Source organism: Oncorhynchus nerka, linkage group LG21, assembly GCF_034236695.1.
Source record: "Oncorhynchus nerka isolate Pitt River linkage group LG21, Oner_Uvic_2.0, whole genome shotgun sequence".
Lineage (NCBI taxonomy): Eukaryota > Metazoa > Chordata > Actinopteri > Salmoniformes > Salmonidae > Oncorhynchus > Oncorhynchus nerka.
The window spans coordinates 28,966,943-28,981,105 of record NC_088416.1 but is presented as its reverse complement, the minus strand read 5'-3'; the positions used below and the strand labels follow the sequence as shown (position 1 = coordinate 28,981,105).

Here is a 14,163-nt window from a genome sequence, read left to right as displayed (position 1 = left end):
CTTAGTGTATGTCAACTTCTGATCCACTGAAATTGTGATGCATTGAATTACGAGTGACACACACACACACACACACACACACACACACACACACACACACACACACACACACACACACACACACACACACACACACACACACACACACACACACACACACACACACACACACACACACAGAGGCTGAGGGGGAGGAGGAGGGGGAAAATAAACAACAACAACCAGGATAATTTTTTCCAACAAAATAGGGGAAGAAAAAACCTAAATGACACAACACTGAGGCGAACAAGGTTGTTAGTGTCTGAGGGCTGAGGGGTTTGCGGCTGTGACCTCATGAAGCAGCACTCAGGGCTCCCACACTAATACGACACGACACACTAAACCCGCTCTATTTTTATTCCCCTCAAAACTCCAGCTTATCCGCCAGTTGCTGTTGCTTTTTTTTCTTATTTGTTTTCATTCAACGTTAACGTTACTGGGCTTCAGGCTTTTTAACCCCCCTCTCAAGCACACACTCACACACAGACACACACAGACACACACAGAACCAAGCCCCTGTGGGTGTAAGCCGCTGTACACTCTGTGCAGCTCTACCTCCATGTCATTGTAGGTTTACCTGACAGGTTGGCTGGTTTAGGGATGATGGTGTAAAGCTACTGGTTCCTTTCATGGTATATAATACACAGCCAACGGCACAGGGATTAACACAGGGGGAGAGGTGTCTCACCTTATTTCTTCCCTTGGCAGCAGAATAGCATACAAGTGACTCCAGAAAGGGACTCAATGTCTTGTATAACTTGCCTAAATGTGTACATTTAATTCAAACAGAGAGGTTATTGAAGTGATATGAGTGGGGTAACTCAACGCATTCTATTCATCTGTGCTCTTCTATTCCAGCATATTTTACAGCCACATTATGATGGGGTCTATTACGCTGCTATTACAATGTGTACAATGTAATTACCTGGAATCACACTTTACAGCATGATAAAGTAGGGAGGAGATGCTTGTGCAGCAGTTCCTTACAGATTTTCATTGTTGTTGTTTTGTTTTAACTTGGTTTAGGGGTTTGGCCACTGGATAACAGAGCTCTTACTGTATCTGAACAAAGGAGGACATTGTTGAGGTCTCTGGGGGTACCAGGTAGATATTCTGACCCATATAACTCATTGTGGACCTACAGGTTGAGTGGATACCATGTCAAAGGAAAAGATTAAAGGTATTTGTAAGGTATTTTGACCTCTATACCACTAACCGCATTCTCTCTCTCTCTCTCTCTCTCTCTCTCTCTCTCTCTCTCCCCCCCCACACCTTTGTCTCCTCCCCCTTCTCGCAGCAGATACGGCAGCAAGAGACTACTACAAGGGCTACCCGATGGTGGACTACTCCCGCCACCACTCCTCGCCCCCCACCTTCCAGCCCATCGCCTTTCACAAGGACAAGCCCTTCCTGCCCCCTCCAGACATCCACGCCCCACTGGCCATAACCATCACCGCCGCCCAGCTCCCCAAGCCCAAGGTCTCCAAGACTAACACCCACCCGCTTACCTCCAGCTCAGCCTTCAAAGTCTGGGACCCTAGTAAGGGCCATGTCCAGCATCCAACGGCCTCCCACATCGGACAGGCACAGCAGCAGCATCCGCAGCATTCGCAGCATCCTCAGCATCAGCAGCAACAGCAGCATCAGCAGCATCCGCAACATCAACAACATCAACAACATCAACAGCAGTTACATCAACAGCCCAACAGCCGCCGGCAGGCCTACTCCAACAAGCGGCAGTTCAGCATTGAGACACTCCCGGAACTCTTCTCCCAGCCCCTGGGCTATGGACAGTCTCCCCACATGCACCCCAAAAACAAAGGGCTGCCCACCAACAGCAAGACAGAGGTTACAGTCTGAGCATGAACGTTTGGAGAGTAGGAAAGCAAGAAAAGAGTCAATAGGACTGGGAGTAAGGCCTGGGAGCGAGAGCTTTTTGTACGAATCAATGTCGTGTTGATGGCTGGGGGGGATGAACAGGGACAGGCAATCTTCTATTGCTATTTTAATTGCAGGTTTTCTATGTTATTGATAATGTAACACCCAAAACGGAAGGTAACGATCACATGAAGTGACTCGCTCTCTCTAAACCTGGTTCCTTTAAATTCCCTCTCTGTCCCAGCGTCCTCCCTGTTTTGTTTTGGTCAATCTCCTCTTTGCTCCCCCTGGCACCACTACTCTACAAATCCCTACCCCCCACACACTTACACACTCTCCTACTGTTTGCAGCCTGTCAGAGTGGTACACATGAATAAAGCACCTCCAGGACCCTGAACAACAGCAGTGACAATGCCATTGTCTTGTCAGCTCCCATCACCCTCCATCCAGAACAGAGTGAGATACCATTCTGGCAAATGTGTACCAGCGAGAGAGAGAGAGAGAGAGAGAGAGAGAGAGAGAGAGAGAGAGAGAGAGAGAGAGAGAGAGAGGAGGGGCTTGTTTATTCATCCTGAAGCATAAGGGATGAGGAACTAAGCCGGACAGAGGTTTGGTGCGGCAAGCACCTCCTGTTCGTCACCTGCTGGAGAAGAGCCCTGAAGCTTCAGGCCCCCTGGTCGTCAAAACTGGGGAATCTCACACAGTGGTTGTGTCTGGAGACGCCCTGGGGCGTCCACGTCTCTCAGCGTTGTGTTGTTTGCTGTTGTCTTAATCGGTGACGCATGCATCGGAAAGGGCAAACGGCACAGGTATCAGCAAGGTCACCACAGTCGTGTTGAATGGAACCGTCTGTGTTAGTGAAGCTTCAGCAGAGGCCCGATGCAAATCGCAAGGGACAATAGGCGCCTGCAAGAGGGCAGGACAGGTCACCGTGTCTGTCCTGGGTAATATGGTGCCAAAGGCAATACAAGGGTGGAAAGTTGTAGTTGTGAAGTAAAGGTCATTGCTTTTTTATTTTATCTTAGCTTTGGCTTGCTGTTGAAGAATTTATCCAAACATGAATGTCAGGAAGGAAGGAAAATTATACAGAGTATTTTATTAAAGTATGTCTTCCAGACTGGCAGCAATTCATGTGATGCATGCATATATTATTGTAATTTTAAAATAGGCTTTAATATGATCATTTTGTTGAATGCAGGTGTATGGTTCATCTGTATGTATAATGAGTCACTGTAAATGCAGCTGGGTTGAAGCTAGTGGCTAAACATAGACATTACAGTAAGTCTTTCCCAACCACAAGGATTATTTCCAGCTACAGGAGAGCAAGCAACTCCTCTTGGCTCGTTATCATTTTACACTTGACCGCAAGGTACAATATTTGCATGGAAATCTGATACGTCTAAGTTCACACAAGCGCCGTCCTTCACCGTACGTTTCAGTGGACTCTCCTGCAATTTAGCCCAAGCCTCAAGCTTAATTTATTATCATAAGTAAACAGGTTACGCCGCAGTGCATACCTACGCCCAGGGTATTCCAGACAGGTGGAACCGTATCAACGGATGGCAGCCAGTCAGTCGTGTTTACTAGAGTCATTCACCATTTGCTGCTACTGTTGCTCCTCCCCACCAACCAGCTTCCAGCCTGTCCCTGAGCTCCACCAGACCCCCTTTCCCTCTGCTCTTCCTTTCCCCAGTGGGCTTGACTTATGGTGGGAGCCTCCAGCATCCAACACCTGCATGGTCTTCCAAGCTGTTCCCAGCCAGGGGACACCATGCCTCCTCACGGGGGGTGCAGCCATAACTAATGATACCCAATCGCCAGCATGGCAGGCCCTCACACACTCTCACGCACTAGGCATGCATGGAGTGGAGCAGAGCTTTCACAGTGTTAAATGATTTGGAGATTCATTCGGCTGCTATTGTTGAGCCATTCTGTGTTACAGACAGACACCAAGTGGTTTCACTGTCGCCTATGCAGCAGCATGATATGGAATATAGGACATTTTAATTGATTTAAACTACGTGCAGCCGATGGAGTCATTCGTGTTGGAATTGGAGACTATTGTGGGTTAATGCTTATGTTACATTTCATTGTGGATTTGAATGATCTGTTCACGGTTCATACTTCAGGATTTCTAAAGCTGTTATGTAATCTACACAAGACCCACTTGGAGTTGTTGTTGTTTTTATGATATGGTTGAATAAAAGTAAATCAGAAATAGAGAAGTGTTGGGAAATGCACAGTACATGTATAAATATGCATCATGCACATCTGCACTCATAGCTGCCGTATGCAGCATGCACGGTCACCATTTAGCTTTCTCCAACTTCAATTCATAAAAGTGGGGGTGGGGTTTAGACACAATGATTCTTAGCTTAACAGCCCAGCCATATAAAGCATTCTATGGAGTCTCTCCTTTATCGTTCAGGATGCATTACTGGTTGTGAACAAGCAATGGATGTGTGCAAGTAACAAGCAATATGTTCTGTCTGCAAAGCAATAAGTACCCATCTATCTGCAAACCCTCTCTCTGGAGTCTGACTTTGGACCATTCCGGAGTCCTTTAAATGTGGGGAGCTGAGGTGGAAGCAGAGCTACATAGACCAAGATTTTTCAGGCTCTTCTGAAAGGTATTTTGGACTATTTTCTCAGAAACCAGACCACAGAGCTTTTCACAGAGCTTATTTTAATTTTCTCTTCTCTCTCCTCGTGCGCTTCTCCGGCAGAGGAAGTTGCATTAGCGAATCAGAACTCTGAGAACCCTTTCCACTCAGAAAAAAAAGCTTGATTAGCTCTCCATGACCTTTTACTATTGGACGGATTCAAATGTTATTTTACAGCCACAATTCCAGCAAGGCCATACTAAAGGAAACACAAACCTACAAGCAGTTATCAGGGCTGGCCTGCAAGAGTGGACACCTCTGAAACCTCAGCTGAGCTCTACAGGCTGCAGACACTAGGATAGTGTTGCTAACGCTAGCTGAACGATGCTGACGTTGTGACACATGGATCCTTCAGGCTCCAGGGAGTCTCCATGAGGAGGGTGAGTCTCTGTGAGGCCTCAAGGACAAACACAGCCTGGGGCCAAGCTGACAGCTAGCGAGGCACCAGGATGTCGCCAGGCTAGCGCCTTGGCTTGCCTCCTATAGTAGAACGAAGCACTGTAATTGGCTGAGATTCCACCTTAATGTCCCTCTTCTTCCCATCCTAGTGCTGAGAGAATGTTGACCCGCAGGTATATCTGACTCACGGGAGACAAACACTGCTGACTGTTCGAAATAGTGACACCCTCCGTGAGTATCATTTACCCGGTGAAGGGCCTTTTTGGCCCACAGGTATGCCAGAGTCTTTTTGCCGCAGGCCTCCTCCGTACAGTGAATCCTACACCAATACTGTCACAGTAAACCCGCTGGTTTTGGATTGCCTCAGTCTGTGTTGGACAGTCAAAAGTGAATTAAAGCTGTCGAAGGCTTACTGGCCCAAAGTTTTGCCTCAGTTTCTCAACACTGGACGAGGAGCAGGACAGAGGAGCCATGTATATCTCACAGTCGTCCATTTTGTGGTTTTAGGTGCTGGACCAAAATAATTCTTATCAGGAGAAATTGAGTACACGTAACTGATAGCACACAGTGGGAATGTCAGACTGTGGACCATCAGCTTAGTGTGCATACTCAATCTCTATGATTACACTGTATATACGGCACCCTAAAAGAGCTGAATGACTGTTCTTTGTAAAACTTCCTTAAACGCAACTATTCTACAACAGGTTATCTGAATGCAACCTGGTAGACATACTTGGGTTTCATCCGTAGCAATATATTGTGTATGATTTTTTTGTACTGTATTTGGATTGGAAGTTCTTTCAAAAAAGTAGCGTTTGACTGACGAGAGATGAAGTGCTTTCAGATTCAAAACTGGCCACGCACAGAAAACGTCCTGTGTTTGAAGCTTGTGCTTTTTCGGATACTATGTATGGTACATACACTCATGTATTCATGTCAAAAATGCATTGTATTCAAGTGCTTTGGCAACACATTAGTTACCAATGACGATTGAAGATTTGTGATTCCTGTGCAACTTATATCTGCAAATCATGTGTTGTTCCATACTTTTGGTAGTAGACTACCTTTGATTGTTACGTACTTGTGTATATATATTGTACCACTTGTCTTCTGTAAAAATGGTGAAATACTTGTTTTATATAAGGGCTTTTTATAGACTTAAACAAGAAAAACACATCTTTCTCTCGTTTTGCGTTGAGTGGAGAGCTACCAGTGTTTGGGTCACCCAGATTGCGGTGACCAAATTAATTTGTTCTGACATCTCCGATTTGGCCGAATCTGTTTCTTTGGGTTGTTAGCTAGCAGAAGTGTTTCAAACCCCTGGTGTATGTGAAGTTATCTGACAACATGCGAGGCTAAGGAGGGGAGGTCTACTCCTCGTTCTATCAGCTAAAAGTCCCCCCTTCTCCACTCTGTAAAGCAGGGCAAATACTGGTACTATTTTTAATCTCAACCTTACGAGGGGGCCCAGTATCAGCAAGATTTCTTTACCATTAAGCCGCCATACCCACCTCTTCCCCAGCACCATGAAACAGTATCCGTGGGTGCGTAAACTCTAAGACAACAAGGAAGAAACCATAGGGAGGATTTTAATTGACGTCCTTAACCAAGCATCTATCAAGTACCTTTGCAATGCCTGTAGACTTGGTCAAGAAAATAGCCCAATTATAAATGTAAAATTGGATGGTTTTAAATGAAATTGTCATCTAAATTGATTTATATTCAAGGTCCATGGCTTTTAAATGAATCCCAAAATTGGTTTGGACACCTCTTAATATGCCCAGGCTGTCTAGATAGAATGGAGATACAAGGTAATTAAGGTGCTGGAACTTTGCATGTTTTGACCAGAAATTATATTCATTTAGCTGACGGGCCTGTACTAATTATACTGCCTGACATCTAAAAATAAACCTTGTTGTTGCAGGTGTTCTTATGTTCTCTGTTTACATGTGGTTTTGATTATGCAGTTCTTTATTCATAGTTAAAGGCCACGAGAAATAGAGCTAAAAATGTATATTTAATGTCTAGAAAAATGTGTTGGCCAAATGATGTGAATACATGTGTACACACAAACACACATGCACTCAGTACAGTACACACTGACACAGTAAATACAATTCCAGAAGAACAGGCAAGACAAATGAAAAGCATATTGTATGTTAATTTGGAGGCTATCATTCACATTGTATAAGGAAGACAGGCACTGTCAACAGAAGAAAAAAAATGTCCAACCCTTTGGTCTGCTGGGCATGTTCTCCATGAGTTCAGCATTTATCTGGGCATCCCTTTCTCCTAGTGCCCTGCATTTGTTTTGTTCTGCCACCCCATCCCAAACGGAGACCCAGGCCAGCTGTCACTGATGTTTCACTTCATTTATATGTCTCCAGGGTCTGGACTGACTCCAGAGAGCAAAGAGCCAAACGCCACAAACCACATCCCTCTCTTGCTCTCTCCCTCTCTCATCCTCCCACTCCAGTTAAATGTTCAGGTTAAAAGACTCTGAAATACATAGCAGCACACTCATTAATATAACTACACTAAAGGTTCACAGGATGTTGCATTTGGGCAGATCAGTTGATAGGAGAGTTCCAATGAGCTCCTTCCACAAAGACAGAGGACATTGATATGAGGGGAATTAAAAAACCCTCCCACCCAACCTTAACACTTCAGTCCTATGCAGATTCAATCAGTCTCATAAAGACACCATCATAGCCTCAATAGGGTCCTTTCATTCCCTAGCTGTTTACTTACATTTTAAAAGAAGATATCATTGAGGATGACGATGATGATAATGACAACAATGATGAAGATTGTTTCCATTTTTACAGCACTAATTACAATCATTTTTGAGGAAGAGTCAAGGTCAAAGTTATTGTCTGGCTTTTTAACCATCTCTTTTTAGAGGAAACCTTACTAAGTGTTCTTTGTATGAACTTGATAAAGAATGAAAATGGTCAGAGAAACCTTGTGTCTTGGCATGTTTGTGTGAGTGTCTGTCAGACAGGGAGAGAAAAGGCTTTCTTATATTATATCCTAAACCAATACTGTGGTATAGTCCAAACGGTACAAAGTACATTTCTGCTTCCTGCTCTCAATAAGTTTTACTAGCAGCTGACATGGTGTAGACCAACCTGGCCTCGGAGCATTTCATATTATTCTGTATGTTAATCCGAGACACTCCATTTAGTATAATCATACAATACATTCCGTATGGTATGTATTCATTTGTGGATGTCCATCATCCATTTCATATGAAATGTTACAAATTACAATTATGTTCAGAATTTGCAAAACGTATGATATGTTACCGATTCCACTTTGTTGTGGCTAAAGTTCGCTAGATTAGGCGGTCAAATCAAACCAAATTTGATTTGCCACATGCGCCGAATAAAACACGTATCTTACAGTGAAATGCTTACTTACAAGCTCTTCACCAACCATGCAGTTCAGAAAAATACGTGTTAAGTAAAATAGATAAGTAAAAAAATACTAAATAAAAGAAACAAATAATTAAAAGAGCAGCAGTAAAATAACAATAGCGAGGCTATATACAGGGGGGTACTGGTACAGAGTCAATGTGCTGGGGCACCGGGTAGTCAGGGTAATTGAGGTAATATGTACATGTAGGTAGAGTTAAAGTGACTATGCATAGATAGTAAACAGAGAATAGCAGCAGTGTAAAGGTGAGGGGGGGGGGGCAATGCAAATAGTCTGGGTTAGGGTTAAGGTTAGAAGTTAGGTTAAAGTTAGGGGAAGGGTTAGCTAACATGCTAAATAGTGGCAAAGTATCTCAAAAGTAGTAAGTAGTTGCAAATGAGCTAAAATGCTAAAGTTGTCCATGATGAGATTCGAACACGTAACCTTTGGGTTGCTAGACGGTCGCATTATACTCCCACCCATCCACCCGGATGGACCATTCACCCTTCCTCCTTTTGTTTCTTGTCTTATGTAAACATACCAAACGCAACATATCATACTAATTTCAGTCTCCAGGCTTTACATTTACTATGTTACCCCTAGTCTGTGAGACCAAGCTGTGTAGATAAGGGAGACCATGAACACTAAAAGGGAATGCAGTCAATAATGAAGGAAATGAATAAATCATAACGCTATGGGAGAGGAACAGAAAGAGAGCAAGAATAAGACAGGACGGGACAATGAAAGAAGAAGCAGGATGAACGGAAGTGGGGAAAAAAGGAATGTGACATTTCCAGAAGGAAAGAGGGAAGCAGAACCGAGGGAATTGAACAGGAGAGACAAAGACAGACAGCACTAGATTAAGAAACAGAGACAAGAGCGACAGCAAAACCGGAGAGAGCTGACTAAGAGAGAGATAAGCCCACCACATGAGGAACCAGCATTGTGATTGTAATACTGCTGATTGATTGTTAACTGTGCGGCAAGAATGGGGGGCCTTGAGGGGCGGCTGGGCTTGAGGGGAGGGAGCAGAATAAGGGGTTTGAGACAGGCAACAGTCTGGCACAACAGTAAGGGGTGCTTGGACTGCAGTCGGAGGATATCGAGCCTTTCAAACCACCCTCTCCACACATATGCTCTCGCACACACACACACTCACATGCCATACACTCTGGCACTCAAACACACACACACGCCCAAACTCTGCAGGCCAGCGACAGCTCCATCAATCTCATTGGCTCAGTGTCTGCACACAGCAGCTGTCAGTGCACAGGCAGGAAGGTCCCAGGCTGCAACGACAGGCTTAAAAAAAGGGAGAGAGAGGGAAGTGTGTGGATGGAAAACATGGAGGACAAAGGGAAATAGATAAGAGCAGACACGGGTCAAGCAACTGACATATGCAGGCGCCGTGCTCCGAGTGGTGTGGTGGTCCTGTAATGGTCAGTCACTCGGGCCGTAATAGTGTGTGGACGGCTGGACACCCTGTCTGTCCTCAGAGGGGCATCGACAGCGACCTCAGTATATTAGATGGATGGGCTCCATCGATCTTCCCATCCACCGTTTCATAAACTCAATTCAATTTGAGCACTCCTGAAGAGCTGCAGTCCCCCTGCATTCCTATTCTCCCATTTGGAAGGAAATCAGGCACCCTTTACTTGAAGGTCACATCACACCCTGTTGGCCAGAAGAGGTAACACAGGAAAGAAAAAAGGATTTGGTTCCCTTCCAAGTCTGTACTGTACTTCTGTCAATCAACTCAATTTGCAGCTCTACCTCTACAGGACTCCCCAATAATGTCAACCGGAGGATTGTCATTTGTCAAATTAATTCCAGAGTGATATTTCTTCAATCCCCCAACAATGGCAGGTAGGTACCCCCACCACTTCATAAAACACTAGTGACCCTAATCAATACGTATGGTTTAAGAGGGGTGATCTGTGATGGAGTAGTGGGTGGGGTTGGGCAGCCCATAAAACCTGATGGACTATTTCAGTGCAGAAAATGAATTAAATGCGGAGGAATTCATTGCGATTGGATGCATCCGGAACGACTTAAGCGGGATGGGGTGGCGGGGGGGTCTCGAGTGACGTTTTCAATTAGTTGGCAGAAATAAAGTACCCTGCTCAATACTCAGAGACCTGCACACTATTGTTTCAGCTTCAATTACAGTCAGGAATGAAGTAGCAAGAGGAATTCAACTGAAAAGACGGGACACTTCTTCACTGACAAAATAAAAGCTTAAAACAGATCCACTTTGGTAATTGTCCGGAAAATGAATTGGGGTTCCAGATTGGTTAATTAAACGAAAGGGACAATATGGGAGGGGCTAGAGAGCTTTCAAAGAATCCTTTAATGGTTCCTTAAAACGTTTAAGGGGGGGGGAGATATTAACCGCTTTCTGAAAGAGTTCAGTTTTGACAAGTGTCCAGAAGCCCCTTGGATCTTCATTGAAGAGGTAAGGGAAGAGGACGATGGCTGCTGTGACGGAGTCCTGTAAGGTTTTTGAGAAAGCATTAAATAAAACAATGTATACAAAGATGATACATGTGAACTACATAACATGTGGAAAACCAATACCAATAAATATACACCTTCGTGTTCCTCCTCATCAGTATACCCGCAGACACACAGACAAAAAAAAGGTGATCACATTAAAGTGGGCAGTTGCAAAGCAGGGTCTATACATCTATGGACTAGCTGTAATACAGTAGTTTGGTCATTCTAGGGCAGGGATCATCAACTAGATTCAGCTGCAGACCAATTTTTTATTGAGTAGATGGTCAGGAACATATTTACAAATATATGACAAAACAGATGTAATCATTTCAAACCTTGCATACATTTGTATATGAACACATACTGGATATCTCTTATGCATGGGAATTCTTTGGAACAGACTTCCAAAATTAAAATAACGAAGCAGATTTGCTCGTGTTTTTAGTCTTTTAAGTCCAAAAAAAATAAATATTGTATTTTATTTTGCTCAGAAAATTTGGGGGGCCAAATAAAATCACCCACTAGCCAAATTCGGGACACGGGCCACCAGTTGGAGAAAACTGCTCTAGGGGGATGCTGGTGCTAAATGATGACGTCACAGTATCCGCTTTTTAAAAATGTTCATCTCCAACCCTCATTCCATGCTGTGGTCCACAAACATCCACTCTGTAAACCACAATTTATCAAATTTAACCAGTTTCCCTCCCCAGAGCAATCCCCAAATCCCTCAAGTGTTTACAACTTCAAATTGAGCATTTCAGAATCCCTAATACAGCAGATCGGGGCTGACTGGTCTACAATCCCTCTACCATGGAGGGTTTTCCATTCAACAGCACCAGCCAGGCCACCATAAGGGCAAAAAGAGGGGGATATACTGGACAGAAACTGCCTGTCCGCCCCCACCACAAACACACACACAGGAGAAGTGAGAGAGAAGCAAATCTTGAATGTATGTTTGTGGTGATATGCAACAAGCCATAAAAAGGATACTACATTCAAACAATCAAGCGATGCTCAAAATTGAGCCTGTGCACATGTGTGGGTGCAGTGTTGTGCTAGTCTGAGGCCGTGCAAATGCAGACTATCACATCCAGCCGTGATTGGGAGTCCCATAGGGCGGCACACAATTGGCCCAGCGTCGTCCGGGTTTGGCCGGGAAACAATTTGTTCTTAAATGACTTGCCTAGTAAAATAAGGTTCAATAAAATACTAAATTGGTTTTCTAACTCCGGATACAGAGTTCACACTGTTGACAGAATTTGTCACAGTAAACCATGTACTTCGTAGTGCTCCGTTGCCTAAAATGGAAAAACACTGTCAAGTCAAAACAATAACTGCATTATAATACATTTTCAGTGTCTAAATTGGTATATTACAGCAAGAATTTATAGGGAGGACTTTATTAAAAAATAGTAAAGGTACTGATACAGTACATATGAATAATAATAGTCACGATGTTAAGGGGCACCCAAAATAATAACACAGCATTCGTGATTCACCAATGCGGCTCCTGGTTCAGTAGGCATCACTATAATTGATGGAGTGGACTACAGTATACACGTCATCTCTGCATACTTAATTGCTTATATAGGTTCAAATGAAACAAACATTCCCATCTTTGCAATCTCTTAACCATAACTTACTTTAGCTACAGTACTGGCTGACATATAGTCCTGTGAGTCTATGAAAATGAACCTACGTCCAAGGGAGATCAAGTACACTACGTAGCAGCAATACCTCTGTTAAAAAATGCAGGTTCTCATTTTTATCAAATATATCAAATCCTATCACGCCTGTCATAATGTTCTATAGCAATATCATTAAAGCTAAGAGGGTAAGACCACGTGTTCTAAAACACAAAATCATGTTTCCTGGCATTTTCAAATATATTCCAAAATAACCCCATATTATGGGGAAAAAATATATCATAGTCAAATGTCACTGTCTGTGTGTCTCTCCTCTGTACCGGGTTCCTGCTGCAGTTCTCCTACTCAGTCAGAGCTGCGGTCACCAGACTGCTACACTGGAGCCACGGTCTGACTCCTGCATGCATTCATGCTAACAAATAGCTACTTGATTCTCCTTCACCTTGGCTTCCCTGATCATCTCCTCTAAAGTTCTCATGAAAATAAGTAGGTTGTGTTTTGTTTTTTTTAACCCTAAAGCTGCTAGACAGATGTGATTATCGTCTTGTTCTCACATTACTGGTTCAACATTGTTACAATATCGCCATACTATTACTAATACTACTAAGGGCAATAATAAACGTAGACAATAGTCTAGATGGGTGGCTACGGTAAGCTGTTGACTGGCTCAGATGAAGGAGCATCATCAACTACAGTCCGCAGGGTTTGTTAACAAAGGTATTACTGTATACGCTACGCGTGTAAGAGGGCCTGCCTTTATAGAACGTAAGGGTTTGCACATAAGAAATCCATCAGTGTTATTCAGTAAGAGGGACTGAGTTCAGAGTGCAGTAGAGCCCGTGTGTTGTTGAGTCGTTGTACCGTACGTTGAGAAAAGAGAGAAAGAGTTTGACCACGTAACATCCGCATCCATCCGTGTGGATGACACTAAGACTGTCCAGGGCTATAAGCAGGAGTCCCAGTGTAGCTGCAGGTCTGAACTGTCCAGAAAGTCTGCTGAGAAGACGCTGGGGGGAGTGTGGGGGCCCAGGGGACCCAGTGGGGCGAGCCCTGCAATCTCGTTGCTCGCCCCTCCCATGGTGATATCCAGCCAATCCATGCTGTCCAGGGCATGGTCTCCGAAGTCCAGGCCAGGGGGGTTGGCTGTGTAGCCCGACAGCTCATAGGTGTCCATGGGCGAGGATGTGTGGTCCAGGATGCTGGGGGTGCTTAGCATTTGATTGTGAAGGTCGTCAATCAGGGTCAGGGGCCCACCAGGCTCCACCCCCAGGAGGGGTTTGCCCGTGGTGCTCTCCAAGAAGTCCTCCAGACGTCCACTTCCTGTGTTGCTTACGTCCTGATCATCGGTGGCCGGCGCCTGCAGCTCCTCCTCCTCCCCTTGGTCTGGCTGGTGTGTCTCGGGTTCGGGAGGGGTGGAGGGCGAGAAGTGGAGTTGCAGCTGGAGAGGGGAGGGGGCCTGAGAGTGGGAAGGGGAAGGGGTGTTGGGGCGCAGTCGCGCCAGGGAAGGGTCGGGTGCTGGTTTGAAGGTGGCTGAGATTTCTGGGAGAGGAGGAGAGAGAAGAAATGTCAACCAGTAGGAGACAAATATTGAATCAGGAAACCAGGAGGAGCTCTTCTTCTATCGC

General features: G+C 44.6%; 2 protein-coding genes across 9 annotated transcripts in view; one reads left to right on the top strand and one right to left on the bottom strand.

Moving 5' to 3' along the window:
* The window catches only part of LOC115104262 (protein shisa-9-like), a 91,834-nt gene extending 84,384 nt beyond the window's left edge, over positions 1-7,450 (top strand). The window contains exons 4-5 of the mRNA XM_065006530.1: positions 1,337-1,628; positions 1,749-7,450. Of these exons, the coding sequence (XP_064862602.1) occupies positions 1,337-1,628; positions 1,749-1,899 (443 nt within the window). The 3' untranslated portion in view covers positions 1,900-7,450. The remainder of the gene's footprint in view (positions 1-1,336; positions 1,629-1,748) is intronic.
* Positions 7,451-11,141: 3,691 nt separating this feature from the next.
* The window catches only part of LOC115104261 (myocardin-related transcription factor A-like), a 54,321-nt gene continuing 51,299 nt past the window's right edge, over positions 11,142-14,163 (bottom strand). For all 8 annotated transcript variants that reach the window (XM_029625603.2, XM_029625605.2, XM_065006527.1 and 5 more), the window contains one exon: positions 11,142-14,077. In XM_029625603.2, the coding sequence (XP_029481463.2) occupies positions 13,482-14,077 (596 nt within the window). In that variant the 3' untranslated portion in view covers positions 11,142-13,481. The remainder of the gene's footprint in view (positions 14,078-14,163) is intronic.